This window comes from Oncorhynchus mykiss, chromosome 1, assembly GCF_013265735.2.
Source record: "Oncorhynchus mykiss isolate Arlee chromosome 1, USDA_OmykA_1.1, whole genome shotgun sequence".
Lineage (NCBI taxonomy): Eukaryota > Metazoa > Chordata > Actinopteri > Salmoniformes > Salmonidae > Oncorhynchus > Oncorhynchus mykiss.
In genome coordinates this window covers 63,150,204-63,166,577 of record NC_048565.1, presented here as the reverse complement: position 1 = coordinate 63,166,577, position 16,374 = coordinate 63,150,204, and the positions used below count along the sequence as shown (strand labels likewise).

The window sequence follows — 16,374 nt, the reverse complement described above, 5'->3', positions numbered from 1 at the left end:
TTTTTGGGGGGGTTTTAATCCATTTTAGAATAAGTCTATAATGTAACAAAATGGGGAAAAGTCAAGGGGACTGAATACTTTCCAAAGGCACTGTATGCCTCAAGCCAAAATGAATGGTGAAGATGAGCACAGGTATTTGGAAATTACGTGGTGGTGTTTTGAATTGTGGCATGTACATCACCTGCCACAATCCAAAACACCACCGTGTGTTCTGGGCCGTGTGTTTATCTCAACAGAGGACTTTGACATGAACACATCAGGCAAACTTTGATTTTGGAGCGTAATATCTGTAAATACCACATTTACTGTATTGTCTGTCTGATTTAGTTCTTCCCCTCTGCGTTTCAGTTGTTGGAGCACCTGCCCCACCTGTTCACCTGTCTGCAGCACCCGTACACGGCCGTGCGTCACATGGCGGCGCGCTGCGTTGGTGTGCTCAGTAAGATCGCTACCATGGAGACCATGCACCTGTTCCTGGAATGTGTGCTGCCCTGGCTGGGGTGCATCGAGGATGGCACTAAGCAGGAGGGGGCCATCGAGGCCATGGCCTGTATCCTTCATACGTGTCAGTCAGACATGTTCCCACGTATGGGCAACCAACCAATGGTTTTTATATAAGACAGAAAAATGACATGCCATAAAGCAGACACTTTATCCAACAGTATATTGAGTTAATGCATACATTTTTTTTTGTAAATGTGACCCCAGCATAAATTGAACCCAAAACCCCACATTGAAACCAGGGGAGTTGGTGTCTTGTGGTTGGTTGTCCTTGACCCCTTGGCCCCCGCCCCTTAGGTGTGATGGAGCAGTTGGATGTGGACATCGTGCCGTACATTGTGCTGCTGGTGGTGCCGGTGCTGGGCCGCATGAGTGACCCCAGTGACAGCGTCCGTTTCATGGCCACGCAGTGCTTCGCCACCCTCATCCGCCTGCTACCACTGGAGGTAAACACACACACCGAACAATACAGCACAGGCAGTATGTTTTAAGGAGATTTGTTTGCAAGTAGTTATTTGGGTGTAGTTATTTAGTCTTTTTGGGGGATGCCAGGTCATTTGTAGATCTGTCATTCTGAGCAGTCCTACTGCAGTGTAGTCGATTTCAAACACTCGCTAGATCTGCCATTTGCAAGCTACCTGCGGTGTTACTTCCTACTGTGCAATATGGTTATTTGCCTTTTGCCCAATAGAGGACAGTATCTCACTATTTTCCTATGCTGAATATTTTATGTGATTGTCATTTGGAGGATGTGTGTGTGTACTCTAATGAAGTTGGGCATTTTGTTTTCATGGCGACATTGACATCTGTCAGCGGTTAAGCGTTGTCAGTTCATTGGTTCACTTCAATCAGAGAGATTAAGTGGGAGAAATGAATCAGATGCACTGCAGAATCGGGACGGCTGAATGTCAGCCGAATGACCTCCCATACGGAGCCACAGTTGACTCCCAAATAAAAAATGTTGGAGGCTTGGCTTTTGCACCTGGTAATGTTTGTTTGGATATCTTACACCCTTTTCACACTATCATGCTGACCATAATTGTAATGCGCTCAGATATGACATTTTTCATTATTTCCAGCAAGGTTCCAGCAACTATGGTGGATGTGAAACCAGGTCAGCAAAGGACAGCTGGGCTTGGTTCAGGTCAGTGGTGTGAAAAGGGTTTTGAGTCTGCCTTTTTATTATTATTCTTTATCTTAGGCGGGTATCCCGGATCCTCCCACCATGTCGGATGATCTGATTCGCCAGAAGGCCAGAGAGCGTCACTTCATGGAACAGCTGCTGGACAGCAGGAAGTTGGAGAACTACAAGATCCCTGTGCCCATCAAGGCTGAGCTCCGCAAGTATCAGCAGGTGTGTGTTTACATGGCCTTTTATTTATTTTTTTACGTGTGTTTATGTGTTAATTTAAATTTTGTGGGTGTTAGAATTCTACCAACAATTGGTCGGGCCAATATTAGCCCTTTTCATAATCTATCGGTTAACAGCCCTTGACTATAGGTGCAGCTGAAATCTCCTTTATAGCACGAGCGCACTGTGCCTATTGTGTCAAACTGCTGCAAGCTATCTTTCCTCAAGGAACCTATAGGCTGCATCTTGCTACCCACTCATGCTGCACATCATTTATCACACTTGAATAATGCAAAAATGTTGAACCCTAAATGAATTTCCTGTTCGGCAAAACAATGTCCATACAGGCTACAGCACAAAGACGGATACCGGTAGCTTGCTAAGTAGCTAGCAAAATAACATTCAGCATTCACAGAAAGCAAACTTTGCTAGCTAGCTTACAGGAAATATCAGTCATTTTTGCAGTCGACTAACCAACCCCCATTAATCGGTTAACAAACGGTTAGATTCGTCCAAACAGTAATATTAGTTGAACAGAAAGTACTATTGCCATTGCTGAGATATTACAATTTGTGTGTACGAATTCTGGGTCAAAAGGTCACAGGAGATAATGCACTGGTCAATGGCAGAGCCTTTTCCAAAAATGGCACCAAAGTGACACAAGTGGACTTGGATTAATAAACAAACTCAAATATCTCAAGATAGGAAAGTCCCATCAACATGACATTTTCAAGGGTTATACAATAATAAGAGCATGTTAAATTGAAATATAATTAAATATGTATACATACCGTAAAACTTAAATTAAACACTGAGTCTCAAATAGCCACTTGTCCTATTTTTAGTAGCCGGGCAATGGCACACATTTCAGCAATATAAACGCCTGTTTTAAATAAACTTCCTGTCTAAATGAATTGTTTACGAGGTTACCGTGACTTGTTTACGAGGTTTAATGTTTGATGTGTCACATTTACATAACTTTTCCAAGTCATTACTGAATTATGGCAATCAGCTGTTTTTATCGCAAGTAAGTAACTGCTAGCTATTGGCTGATAGCTAACTGGCAAGCACAAAAATTCAACTTCGGGAGTACAGACCCCAAGAAATTGGCCGATCGCCATCTAGTGGTGAAAGTAAGAACTGCTGAAAAATGCATAGTCAGAGGATAATAATTCTGTCAAGGAAGTTTGTCTTAATAAAAAAAAGGGTGTAAACGATAACACATTAGGGCAGGAAATTAAGGAATTGATTAAAAAGCTGGAAATAAACAAACTATGCAAATGAACAAAGCTGTGTGCATTAAGGAAATAGAAGTCTGTCTCGAAGTGCCTGTTGTGTCCAGTGATTGAAGCAAATAAAAGCCTGGGCTATTAATTGAAGTTTTACGGTATGCACATGTACTGTATACATTTCCTGTTGTACGCAATAAATCATTGACCAATTAGGCTTTTTCCACTTACGTTATTTATTTTGGCCTACTAATGCAATCAGTCATACACATATGCTACAGTACTAACCAGAGGTAATACTTTAGGATTTTAGTGTGCTTCTAACAGCAACTTATGTAATTTGACTCAACATTCTCTTATTTTTCTTGTGCCCACCTGCTCTAAAACCGTCTGCGGCGGCGGCTAACCTTCCTGATAGCTACTCTAGCAAAGGTGAGATTGGAAGATTGCATGAAATCTTGACAGCAGCATAGCAAAATGTTACCAAGAATTTGATTTGTGTAGTGATACATATATATTTTTAAAAATTACGTTTCGTCAGATGTATATGGTTGGACAGTGTAGATAAAAGCTTACTAAACTTCTCACTCAGGCTTTTTTTGAGCTGTCTCACTTCCAGCGAAAAGTGATTGTCGGAAGAAGTGTAAAACCACTCTGGCCCCACTGATTGTGCGCTCCCCAATACGATACGTCACTTGACCTAACGCCCTAGCATGGGTACAAGGAATGGAAATTTGTCATTAAAAGCTTTAAAAACATGCAACAATAGTGAGCCGATCGTCTCATATTATTGAGCGTGCAACTACTGTAATTAAGCAGACCACGTAAGGCGTACAATTTGCCGGAAAACATTGTTCTAAAAGATGCACCTGATGGAGTGGTTTAAGAGAAACATCTCCGTTGACTTAGAAAGAGGGGAAATCTAAATATGCAACAACTAGGATGGGTTAATATGACTAGAATTTTGCCTTTGGCTTTTGGACAATGAAAGAAGGTGGATATGAAAACCAATAGAGAAATGCTGACACGTTTTGGGTCGCTAGCATAGCTGTTAGCTTTTGCATGCTTCTCCTTTCTCTCTCTGCTCCGCTGCTTCAGCTTGCGTCTGAGTTGCCTAGCAGCAAGTCTCCGCTCTGGCTTGTTGCCTAGCAGCAAGTCTCCGCTCTGGCTTGTTGCCTAGCAGCAAGTCTCCGCTCTGGCTTGTTGCCTAGCAGCAAGTCTCCGCTCTGGCTTGTTGCCTAGCAGCAAGTCTCCGCTCTGGCTTGTTGCCTAGCAGCAAGTCTCCGCTCTGGCTTGTTGCCTAGCAGCAAGTCTCCGCTCTGGCTTGTTGCCTAGCAGCAAGTCTCCGCTCTGGCTTGTTGCCTAGCAGCAAGTCTCCGCTCTGGCTTGTTGCCTAGCAGCAAGTCTCCGCTCTGGCTTGTTGTCTAGCAGCAAGTCTCCGCTCTGGCTTGCTCACAGCTCGCTCTGACTAGACTAAGCCATTAGTTGACGTTACTCAAGCTACTTTCTAACTCTAAACTCACTGTACTTTACTATTTTCGCCAAAATAATAATTCCGGTCGGATCCAACACTGTTCGTGTTTGACTGACTGGATTTGTTATATTCTCACTCCAATTAAATTACATGAAATTATGCAAATGAATCTAGGCCGATTTTAAAATATATATATATATATATCCTTGAGTCTATTAATGCAGCTGTGCGTCAATCTAAGTAACATTATAATCAAAATCCCAATCAAAATACATCCATTTTAAGCTAGATGTATATTTGAGGTAGGGATGTTGGCCTTCAGCATCTGCGGGGGAAGGTGGCAGAGCTACAGCGGTGTTTGTCAGACATCCTGAAAATCGGTATTCTCACAAACGTCTGTAGCGTCCGAAATGGTTTGACTCTATGGAAAGGGAAGACTCTCACGAACATGATGGGGTCCTCTGTTTTGCTCTATGACCCCACAAGTTTCACAGGACTCGTCTGAAGGTAACCCATACAAACAAATGAAGGTAGTTTTGTGCCAACAAAAATAAGGGGTTAAATATGTCCAAAAAACACACATTTCCTGAGCTTTCTTATATCTCCTAGGTATAGGACAGACACTTAAATCGTATTCCTTATGTGTAATTCTTTTTACTGTCTTTGCGGTTTTAGGAATGTGTTATTTCATGTGTTTCTATGGGCTGTAGTTGTAGGCCAAATTCAATATTTTATCACAATTTCTTTATACCGAAAGGGGTCCTAAAATACTAAATCAAGATGATCCATGGTATGCACATCTTTAAAACAATTCCATATGTTACAGATGACAAACACTCTACTGACATTTGCCAAAGCTCAGTAACTCAATGCATGCGTTCATTGAATATGCTTTCCCCTGTATTGTAAGTAGGACTAAACTACATCTTGATTTACCCAGTTTATCAATAGATTTATCATACAATAATAATCCCTTTGACTTTGTTGTAAGGGCTGTCAAAGTTAACGCGTTAATCACAGTTAACCTTTGACATTTTAAGCACAATGCGCTCTGCTGTGCGGTTGTCAGTAGTTACCACAAGCACAAAGTACTAATTATGGCTAATCCACAGATGGAACAATGAGACAGATAATTCGCCGGGTGTATAAATGTGAAGCATCCGCTTGGCGTTTCCTCTCACTACCAAACATATGGTAGTGAGAGGAAGCCCACTGGCCGGCAGTTAGAGGAGATAGATTTTGACCGAAGTTCAGCACATTTTGATTTCAATAGTTTTCTGTTCCCAAAACTAGAATCTGTTTATGAACGGAATGGACAGTTTTTTTTATATTTATTTTTGTACATTTTGTTTGTAGACTTTTCCCTTTCAAAAAAATCACGTTGTTTAGAAGTGCAAAGGCGAACTGAGTTATTGCGCACTTCAGGAGGTGTTCCCTAACGGAAATATGCAGATGCATCGGTCTCAGACTTCTCTTGTTTCTTGTGGTGCTCAAACATCCATTATGCATGTAGTTTCGAATGAAAATGTACAGAAAGTTCAACCATAAGCGCATTCCAAGGGCATTTCTTTAGATAACAGCCCAAAATCGTAATTTGCACAGAAGTAGCTAGCTAGTTATGCTAACGTCAGCTAGCTCATCAAACAAGAATGTTTACAATGCCATGGCTGAATATCTTGATTCAACTCTAATCAAGAAGCATTCAGCTGCTGTAGATTAGGGTTGGAGTGAAAATCTACAGGACGGTAGCTTTCAAGGAACAGGGTTGGAAAGTGTGTGTGTGTGTGTGTGTGTGTGTGTGTGTGTGTGTGACTAAAAGATGAGGGATGGCCTTGTCTCAAACTAGTTAAATAACTCTACAAGCAATTCAGCACTTTCCACTTTATCTTCCGTCTCGTTATTTTCTGCCAGCCTCTACAAATAGGGTTTGCTTTAAATGTAGCAGGGAGGGCAGCTGCTGCTGACAAATGACTTTTGGACAGAACACACATTTTAAAGTGGTGGAATGGTTGGGCTTTGTGCCCAGCATCCATCTCTCTAATGGGAAAGTGATTTGTAGATCAGTGATTCTGCCTGTGATGTAGTCGTACACAAAATATCAGCACAGTGACAATGTTTGTATGAATTCTTTCACTCATCACTTCACAAGGTGTGGCATAAAATGCAGTGCAACAGCTCATTGCGCCACGTCATTGTCCCTCCCTGCCATAGCTCGTATGCAGAATGTGATTGATAAGGTTATTAAAATGACTAATTTGATGGACCGTTTCAATAACTTTTGATCTTTCCAGGATGGAGTGAACTGGCTGTCCTTCCTGAATAAGTACAAGCTGCATGGTATCCTGTGTGACGACATGGGCCTGGGCAAGACCCTGCAGTCCATCTGCATCCTTGCTGGGGACCACTACCTCAGGTACTTAACTGCATGAACACACAAACAGGTCGTGTTCCAGGCCGACTATATTGCAGTTGCACTGCATGCATCAACCAACGGTTGCATGCCATGTCGTCGACTGTGCAGTCGGGCATCAGATTGCTATATCATATGTGGTTACCAGACGTCATCAGACCACGCAACAGAACAGTGTACTGTTCTACACTTGGTTTATTTTTTTATTAAATAGTTTACATCAAATATTTTTTCAAGTTTTATTGAATTCCGTGACGCGGTTAGCCTTTACGGCTGGGACTGCAGGTTTGGGTCCCGGAATCCTCTTAAGTAGCAGTTAGCTGCTAGCCGTCATGAAAACAGAGTAGGCTAACGCTAGCAGTGCAAGCCCACCAATGTTTTTTTCCCCCCACGGCTGGGCACAAATGCTTTAGGTGTTTTGATTTCCACACAATCACAAGATTGTGGAACTGTCAAATAGACAGGGATTGGCCTGCCCTATATGCACCACCACCAAGCAGATTAAGGGAAGAGATCCTTTGGCTATGAGAAACAGATGACCTATTTTCTTAGTGTAGCCCAGGCAAACCAAATCTGTTTTTAAATGCCTCCTATAGCAAAGCTGTCTTGAGTCGGGCGGCGTTGATCTGTCCCAATCCAACGGCTAGATATTACGCTCAACTCTGCGGCCCATTGGTGACTATATCTCGCAAGCCGGAGAAGATCAGGGAGGCAGTCTGGCCCCCCTTCATATATCCGAGAAGATCCGATTCAGCTATCAAACAGCTTTACCCTGCTTGATACAGACCTACCAGCCCGGGAGTCAACACGGATCCTGGGAATATACCAACAGCTAGTGGCACCCTCCCACATGGCCACCCCAGTTCAACAGATCGCTGACTCAAGACAGAAGGGTCTCGGGCCAGCCGCCACCTTCCTGGGGTTTTCCGACGCCATCCACTGTTGCTGGTGAGAAGAATCAGGCTAGCCTCCCTCGAAGCCTCCATCCCCCCTTACCTGAGGCAGTCCCATCCTGCTCTCCCTCTTCCTTAATTAACCATCAGATTCCATCACAAACACCATCATTGTGGGCAGCTCGATGGTGAGAGATTTTGGCTTGCCTACAGTCTGTGGACCGACCCAAAGACCACTGTCACACAGGAGCCTGTTTCCATGACATCAACTCCCTCCTGCCAAACAATTCTGGCCAACTACTTCATTATTGACACAGGTTTTAACGACCTTCGCTTTAGGTGATCTGAGGGAGTACTACACAAAAAATTGTAGCACCCTCGCTAGCACAGGGAAGAGAATAATTCTCTCTGGCCCCCTCCCGTGCTATCAAAGGGGTTCAGAATGTTTCAGCCGACTCGTTGCCCTTAACGAGTACCCGAAGGAACCTTGCGAGAACAGGAACGTCTCCTTTTGTGACAACTTTGATTTGCTGTGGGAGCAACCGGCACTTTTTAAGAGACTGGATTTGACCCTAACTACAGGGTTTATAGAAATATTTCCTGCAGCATGGCAAACCGTTTTAGAGACGGACAGGGTCTGGTAGTGCTCCAGTGCTCCCTGTCAGAATAAGCAACAGAGGACTTGGAAACCATGTCAACTCCTATGGAAATGGCACTATGGTTATTGTAACCTAATTTATGCTCCTCTAACTCTGCCTTCTAGTGAGTTTATACAAACGTATCATCTACCATTCTGATACATTGGAGACTTTCAGAAAACCTGGTTGTAACATTAGTCATTTGGTCATTTTTCCATTGGTCACCTCGAGTGGCCCACACTCATTGAATATGGAGCTTTTAAATGTTTTAAACTAGCAATCACTAGTTAAAACCTTTCTTGTGAATGACCTCATTGCGGAGCGCAAAATTGGTTGCATGTTTCTCACTGAAACATGGCTGTCTTCAGATTGTAGTTCTACTCTTATTGAAGGCCCCCTACCCCCCCAGACTACAACTTTTCATACTCTCAGAAAAGGGTGGGGTGACAGCCTCTATTTTTTTTAAAAATTAATAATACACTCAGCTGTAAGGACATTTAGTTTGGTGACTTTTGTAAGTATTCTGAGCATCATGCTATACTGTTTCAATGTCAGCCACCAGTGCTGACTATAACCCTGCATTGGCCATCAAAAGCACTGCCCCATTTTATTTCCTGATTTCTTTGAACTATTGTCCTGCAACTATGATAAAAATCATTGTTATGCGTTTTTTAATATATTTTTTAAAATTTTCATGTTGACAGAGATGACTCCCAAGGCAATTGAATTTCGGACTCTTTTGAGCTCTATGGACTTCATCCAACGTGTCACTGGACCCACCCATAGCTGCAGCCATGCTCTGAACCTGGTTATCACCAAGGGGCTTTCTATTGACACATCCTCTTGTTGATGTTGCTTTGTCTGATCTCCACTGTATTTGTACTACTACCTTGTTCCCCATTGCACAGGGTAATACTGAACAACCTCATTACGAAACACGATCTCACCTCTGAAGTTGCTACAGGTTTTTGAGTGTAGGAACAACACACCATCACCTATTCTGCCTTCCTCTTGTGATGATTTAGTTCACTTTAATAGCAAACTAAGGGCAACCATTGACGCCGTAGCTCCTGTAAGGTTATCCAAACAGAGCCAATTGGATGAGTCAGGAAACAAATCAATTGATAAGAAAATTGCAGAAAGGCAGAGCGGAAGTAGGGAAAGTCAGTTGCTGGTCAATTATGATATTCTGAGAGCGCATCTTGGCATATACAAGGCGATTAGAAATGCAAAGACGGGTTAATTTTTCGGACATTGATCACTAATAATCAGAATCATTCGAGTGTTCTTCTCTGCCATTTATGGCCTGATAAATCCTACCCCCGTAAGTCTGAACTTTCCTCCACATATTAAATGTAATGCGTCTCAGAGATCAGACCTCAATCATTAGGCTGGGTGTCAGTCAAGCAAGACCAGTATTCAGATCCTTGACCTCTTTTACATTTTGTTAGGTTACAGCCTTATTCTAAAATTGATATGTTTTTTTTGTGTGTCTCAATCTACACACAATACTCCGTAATGACAAAGCAAAAAAACATTTTTTTATACATTTTTGCAAATTTATGAAAAATAAACTGAAATATCACATTTACGTAAGTATTCAGACCCTTTACTCAGTACTTTGTTGAAGCACCTTTGGCAGCGATGACCACCTCGAGTCTTTGGTTATGGCTCTACAGGCTTGCCACCTGTATTTGGGGAGTTTCTCCCATTCTTCTCTGCAGATCCTCTCAAGCTCTGTCAGGTTGGATGGGGAGCATTGTTGCACAGCTATTTTCAGGTCTCTCCAGAGATGTTCGATCGGGCTCTGGCTGGGCCACTCAAGGACATACAGAGACTTGTTCCGAACTACACCTGCATTGTCTTAGCTGTGTGCTTAGGGTTGTTGTCCTGTTGGAAGGTGAACCAGTCTGAGTGCTCGGGAGCAGGTTTTCATCAAGGATCTCTCTGTACTTTGCTCCGTTCATCTTTCCCTCGATCCTGACTAGTCTCCCAGTCCCTGCCACTGAAACCATCCCCACAGCATGATGCAGCCACCACCATGCTTCACCGTAGGGATGGTGCCAGGTTTCCTCCAGATGTGACACTTGGGATTCAGGCCAAAGAGTTCAATCTTGGTTTCATCAGACCAGAGAATCTTGTTTCTCATGGTCTGAGAGTCTGTGCCTTTTGGCAAACTCCAAGCGGGCTGTCATGTGCCTTTTTACTGAAGAGTGGCTTCCTTCTCTACCATAAAGGCCTGATTTGGTGGAGTGCTGCAGAGAGGGTTCTCCTCCTGGAAGGTTCTCCCATCTCCACAGAGGAAGTCTGGAGCTCTATCAGTGACCATCAAGTTCTGACCAAGGTCCTTCTCCCCCGATTGCTCAGTTTGGCTGGGTGGCCAGCTCTAGGAAGAGTCTTGGTGGTTCAAAACTTCTTCCATTTAAGAATGATGAAGGCTACTGTGTTCTTGGGAACTTTCAGTGCTGCAGAAAGTTTTTGGTACCCTTCTCCAGATCTGTACCTAGACACAATCCTGAGCTCTACGGACAATTCCTTTTGACCTCATGTCTTGGTTTTTGCTCTGACATGCACTGTCAACTGTGGGACCTTATATAGACAGGTTTGTGCCTTTTCAAATCATGTCCAATCAATTGAATTTACCAACAGGTGGACTCCAAGTTGTAGAAACATCTCAAGGATGATCAATAGAAACAGGATGCACCTGAGCTCAATTTCAAGTCTCATAGCAAAGGGTCTGAATACTTATGTGAATAAGGTATTTGTTTTATACATGTGCAAACATTTCTAAACCAGTTTCTTTTTAGAATAAGACTAACGTAACAAAATGTGAAAGTCAAGGGGTCTGAATACTTTAAAAATCCACTGTCTGTTACCCCTTGGCAAGCACAGCATTGATTTCCACTGCTACTCAGACGATACACAACTTTACATTTCTATGTCACCAGGAGGATTTTAGCTCCACAGAAATGAGACTATTGGTGATTTGAAATACTTGGATGACTCACAACTTCTTCCAGCTAAATCCGGACAAGACCGAGGCACTTATTGTTGGAGCCAAAGCATAGAGAGAGAATCTGGCCGCACATTTTAATTCACAGGCAGTGAAGGTGAAAAACCTAGGTGTAATTTTAGATTTTGAACTCCAATCACGTGTGTGTGTGTGTGTGTCCAAAATAGATTTTTACCACCTGCAGAACATTGCCACGGGGCAGTTGTTTCTCTCTTTGGCTGATAGAGACTCATCCATGCTTTTATTACAAGCAGGCTTGACTACTGTAATACTCTCCTGTCTGGTCAGCCGAAGAAAGTCATTGGTCAAGAGCAAAACATACAGAATTCTGCAGCACGGGTACTGGCTGCCTGTGAGATTTAGAACAAATTAAGATTCTTCTGTTTTTTTGTGTAGTAAATAGTTGTTTTTCTTAATTGTTTTTCTGTGAAACACATCGTTTCATCCATGCCCGAAATGTGCTATAGAAATAAAGCTTGATTGGATTAAATGCCAATCCAGGCGTTGTGAAATCTGGCAGGCAACTGCAATGTAGTTGTCCTGGAACGTGTCCACGGTTTGACTTTAAACTGGACAGGAGGCTCCTCTGTTGTTAAGAGTTCTATTAATTGTGTGCAGGGCACAGGAGTATGCCAAGACCAAGGCAGCAGACTGCACCCCCCTGCCCTCTCTGGTGGTGTGCCCCCCCACACTGACGGGTCACTGGGTGGACGAGGTGGGCAAGTTCTGCACCGACGAGTACCTGAACCCCCTGCACTACACAGGACCCCCCACGGAGCGAGCACGGTAAGACCCCTAGACCGACCCTCTCCCACCCAAACATACACACGATTCCACCACAGAGATTGCATAGGAGAACACGGCATCATCATTTGTTTAAATTATTACGAGGTTAAAATAATTCATTGTTTTTTCTTTTGCAGGTTACAGCATCAAGTGAAAAAGCACAACCTAGTAGTAGCCTCTTACGATGTTGTACGAAACGACATAGACTTTTTTAGGTGATTTATTGAAATTAACAAAATATATCTTTAGGATGGTGGATGTCATTTTTATAAATAATATATACAATTTTTAATTTTCAGGAATATAAAATTCAATTACTGTATCCTCGACGAGGGCCATGTGATCAAGAACGGGAAGACCAAGCTCTCTAAGGCCATTAAGCAGTTGGCGGCCAACTTCCGAGTCATCCTATCAGGAACGCCCATCCAGGTGGGGGGGAATTTTCTTCAGCCGATTATTAAATCTATTTTTTAATTGAACCTTTATTTAAGTAGGCAAGTCAGTTAAGAACAAACTCTTAATTACAATGACGCTGGGCCAATTGTGCTCCACCCTACGAGACTCCCAATCACGGCTGGATGTGATACAGCCTGGATTCGAACCAGGGTCTGTAGTGACGCCTCTTGCACTGAGATGCAGTGCCTTAGACCGCTGCGCCACTCGGGATCTTTTTTTTAAAAAGTCAGTAAAGAACGAGCAAAGGCGTCTGCAGTGGGAATGAATATGTTCCAGTGTGTTAGTTTTTTGTTTTTAGCGTCTTTCTTTACTAAACTTCATTGTAAGACTGTGATCCCCTTGAGCTTGTTAATGTTCTGTGCTCACTGCATCAGATCAATGTTGCCTAAACATTTCTCTATACTGGCCTAATGATTCCTTCCTCCACTCTGTGGGACGGTTGGCCGTATTGTCTTTACATTGACGGGTGTAGTATTAGTGGATGAAATGAGGACATTATGCCAAGCCTGTGTGACATTAATGGTGACGTACGTTAGACTCTGTGAATGCCTATTGTGCAGTCTGCCGCTGTAGCCTTCATAGAGGAGTTCAGTCCAAGCAGTCGGACTACTTCCAAGTCTCAGCGTTTATTTCAGTCTAATACAACTCTCTCACTTTCTCTCCCTCTGCCGCCTCTCCTCAGAATAATGTTCTGGAGCTGTGGTCGCTCTTTGACTTCCTCATGCCCGGCTTCCTGGGCACAGAGCGCCAGTTTGCTGCCCGCTATGGCAAGCCCATCCTGGCCAGCCGTGACGCCAAGAGCTCGTCGCGCGAGCAAGAGGCCGGTAAAGATCCGATTTGTCTCTGTTCTGATGTTGGTGTAATCACCAGTTGTGAATGCCTAACGATGAGCGCACGGAAGCTGGGTCTTGTTCATTTGGCACTGTGGTTGTGACGACATTGCGACACTTGATTGTCCCATGGCAAAACAAATACAATCCCTACAAATCTGACACCGACGGTGGTGTGGTTTTGTTTCTTGTGGTGACTGTTCCGCTCCTCCTCTCTAGGGGTGCTGGCCATGGAGGCGCTGCATCGCCAGGTGCTGCCCTTCCTCTTGAGGAGAATGAAGAAGGACGTGCTGCAGGACCTGCCCCCCAAGATCATCCAGGACTACTACTGCAACCTCAGCCCTCTACAGGTACACTAGGAAACCTCTGAACCGCTGTTATAACGTCATATAGACGGTCTCTTCAAATGAAGAGAACAGCAGTAGCTTACCTCTGTTGTGATGGCCTAAAATCACAAATAACTACTCATTATATGATTTAAGATGAGCAATTCTGCGCCTCACCTTGCTCAAACTGATCCCCTCAAACACGCCGTCTCGCTCTCTGTCTGCAGGTTCAGCTGTATGAGGACTTTGCCAAGTCCCGGGCCAAGGTCAGTGTGGAGGACACCATCTCTACAGCCTCCATCCACGAAGAGGAGAAGCCCAAGCTGAAGGCCACGGGCCACGTGTTCCAGGTAAACACACACACACACACACAGGTGACCTGCCACTTGTGACCTGCATCGAAATTATGCATTATGCAAAACATTTTTACACCCCCCCCCCATTTTCCTCAATTGTCTCATCGTTGCAACTCCTCAACAGGCCTCGGGAGAGGCGACGGTCGAGACATGCGTCCTCCGAAACATGACCCGCCTAACCCGGACGGCGCTAGGCTAACTGTGCGCCGCCCTGTGGCACACAATTTCGTTTTTTGCCCTAGCACTACACAGCTGATTCAAATAATCAAAGCTTGATGATGAGTTGGTTTACTGGAATTAGCTGTGTAGTGCTAGGGCAAAAATCAAAACGTGCACTCGGGGGTGGCCCCAGGACCGAGTTTGGGAAACGATGCCTTAGACTGCTGCGCCGCGCAGCACACATTTCACAGGACAAAATAGAATCACCCACCAAATTGTTATTATATCTTTTAAATTTGTGTGTATTCACCGTACTTGGTAGTTGTTATTTACATCCTCTTCCCTCTCCAGGCTCTGCAGTACTTGCGGAAGCTGTGTAACCACCCAGGCCTGGTACTGCTGCCACAGCACCCAGAGTACAAGCGCATCACAGACCAGCTGGCAGCACAACACTCCAGCCTCCGAGACATCCAGCACTCGCCCAAACTCTCAGCTCTCAAACAGGTACCCTTATACCCTACCTCTAGGTGCCACTCATTCCCCATTCCTGACCCCAATCTCAGCCACGCACCACCCCTATTCCCCTCTCTGCCTTCACGTACCATCCTATTCCTGTCCCCCAAATCGTCTCTGCTCCAGAAGTGGCAGTTATTGGGATTGTAGTGGAGTGAGGTGCAGATACTCCATACTACTCAACCCCTACAGATAAAAACACCCCTGTGAGTAAGTTGTTATACTGAGCCCCCTCCCCCTATTCCAGTTGTTGTTAGACTGTGGTCTGGGCAGCAGCGGCTCAGCGGAGGGCACAGAGGCGGTGGTGGCCCCGCACAGAGTGCTGATCTTCTGTCAGCTGAAGAGCATGCTGGACATCGTGGAGCACGACCTGCTCAAGCCCCAGCTGCCCGCCGTCACCTACCTGCGACTGGACGGCAGCGTCCCGACTGGCCTGCGCCACTCCATCGTCTCCAGGTGAGAAGGGAGGAGCATGGAGGGAGTCTTTGGGTCCTGTGTGTGACAATACAATGCATGGCGTTGGTGTCAAACTATCATCAGTAGTGTTATTTGTTTTTAGGACGGGACCCGTTAGAAGTAGTTTGAGGGACCGCTATTGGGCTCAGACAGTAGGCTGAGCTGAGGCTGGAACCTACGTCGCCGGGGGGGTGTTGGTTATGTGTAGTCAGGAGCTTTTAGACTGCTACACCAGACTAAGGCACAGTCCTGCCGCCTTTGCTGACGTGTCACTCACAAACCTCATCTGAATTGAGTGGCACTGTCCTTCTCTCGCCGTCTCTCTCTACGCTGCTCTGTCACGCTCGCTCTCAGGTTCAACAACGACCCCTCCATAGACGTGCTGCTGCTCACCACCCACGTGGGCGGTCTGGGTCTGAACCTGACCGGCGCTGACACGGTGGTGTTTGTGGAACATGACTGGAACCCTATGAGAGACCTACAGGCCATGGACCGCGCACACAGGATAGGACAGGTAAACTACTGCCTCTGTATGTAAAATATCCAGGCCAGCAGAGTGTGGTTTGGTTCGGCCTTACGGCGTGAATCAGGCAAAAAAACATGTGAGTGGATCAATTTTGAGTAAGCCGAGACTTCAGAATCACTCGTCTTGATTCTGTGCAGTCCCAACTGCAACGTAGTTCGTCTCAGACATGCGCACAGGCTTGTCCGGTTGGCAGTCCCGACGTAGTGCCACATTTCTGTAACGGTGTGTCTCCTCTTGCAGAAACGCGTGGTGAACGTGTATCGTCTGATCACGCGTGGCACCCTGGAGGAGAAGATCATGGGCCTGCAGAAGTTCAAGATGAGCATCGCCAACACTGTCATCAGCCAGGAGAACGCCAGTCTGCAGAGTATGGGCACCGACCAGCTCCTCAACCTCTTCACCTTGGACAAGGTCAGTAGCGCTCGCTTGGGTACACACACACTTATACACGTGCACC

The 16,374-nt window shown here is 44.9% G+C and overlaps 1 protein-coding gene across 3 annotated transcripts in view; it reads left to right on the top strand.

Moving 5' to 3' along the window:
* LOC110526655 (TATA-binding protein-associated factor 172) overlaps window positions 1–16,374 on the top strand; it is a 75,041-nt gene that overhangs the window by 57,107 nt on the left and 1,560 nt on the right. For 2 of the 3 annotated variants that reach the window (XM_036982471.1, XM_021607797.2), the window contains exons 25-38: window positions 349–550; window positions 799–947; window positions 1,703–1,855; window positions 6,847–6,968; window positions 12,128–12,295; window positions 12,433–12,510; window positions 12,595–12,724; window positions 13,434–13,575; window positions 13,801–13,931; window positions 14,135–14,257; window positions 14,774–14,926; window positions 15,183–15,391; window positions 15,746–15,905; window positions 16,158–16,328. In XM_036982471.1, coding sequence (XP_036838366.1) covers window positions 349–550; window positions 799–947; window positions 1,703–1,855; window positions 6,847–6,968; window positions 12,128–12,295; window positions 12,433–12,510; window positions 12,595–12,724; window positions 13,434–13,575; window positions 13,801–13,931; window positions 14,135–14,257; window positions 14,774–14,926; window positions 15,183–15,391; window positions 15,746–15,905; window positions 16,158–16,328 — 2,091 coding nt within the window. Of the gene's footprint in view, window positions 1–348; window positions 551–798; window positions 948–1,702; window positions 1,856–6,846; window positions 6,969–12,127; window positions 12,296–12,432; window positions 12,511–12,594; window positions 12,725–13,433; window positions 13,576–13,800; window positions 13,932–14,134; window positions 14,258–14,387; window positions 14,927–15,182; window positions 15,392–15,745; window positions 15,906–16,157; window positions 16,329–16,374 lie in introns of those variants that run through there. The other variant, XM_036982482.1, reaches the window with a different exon arrangement.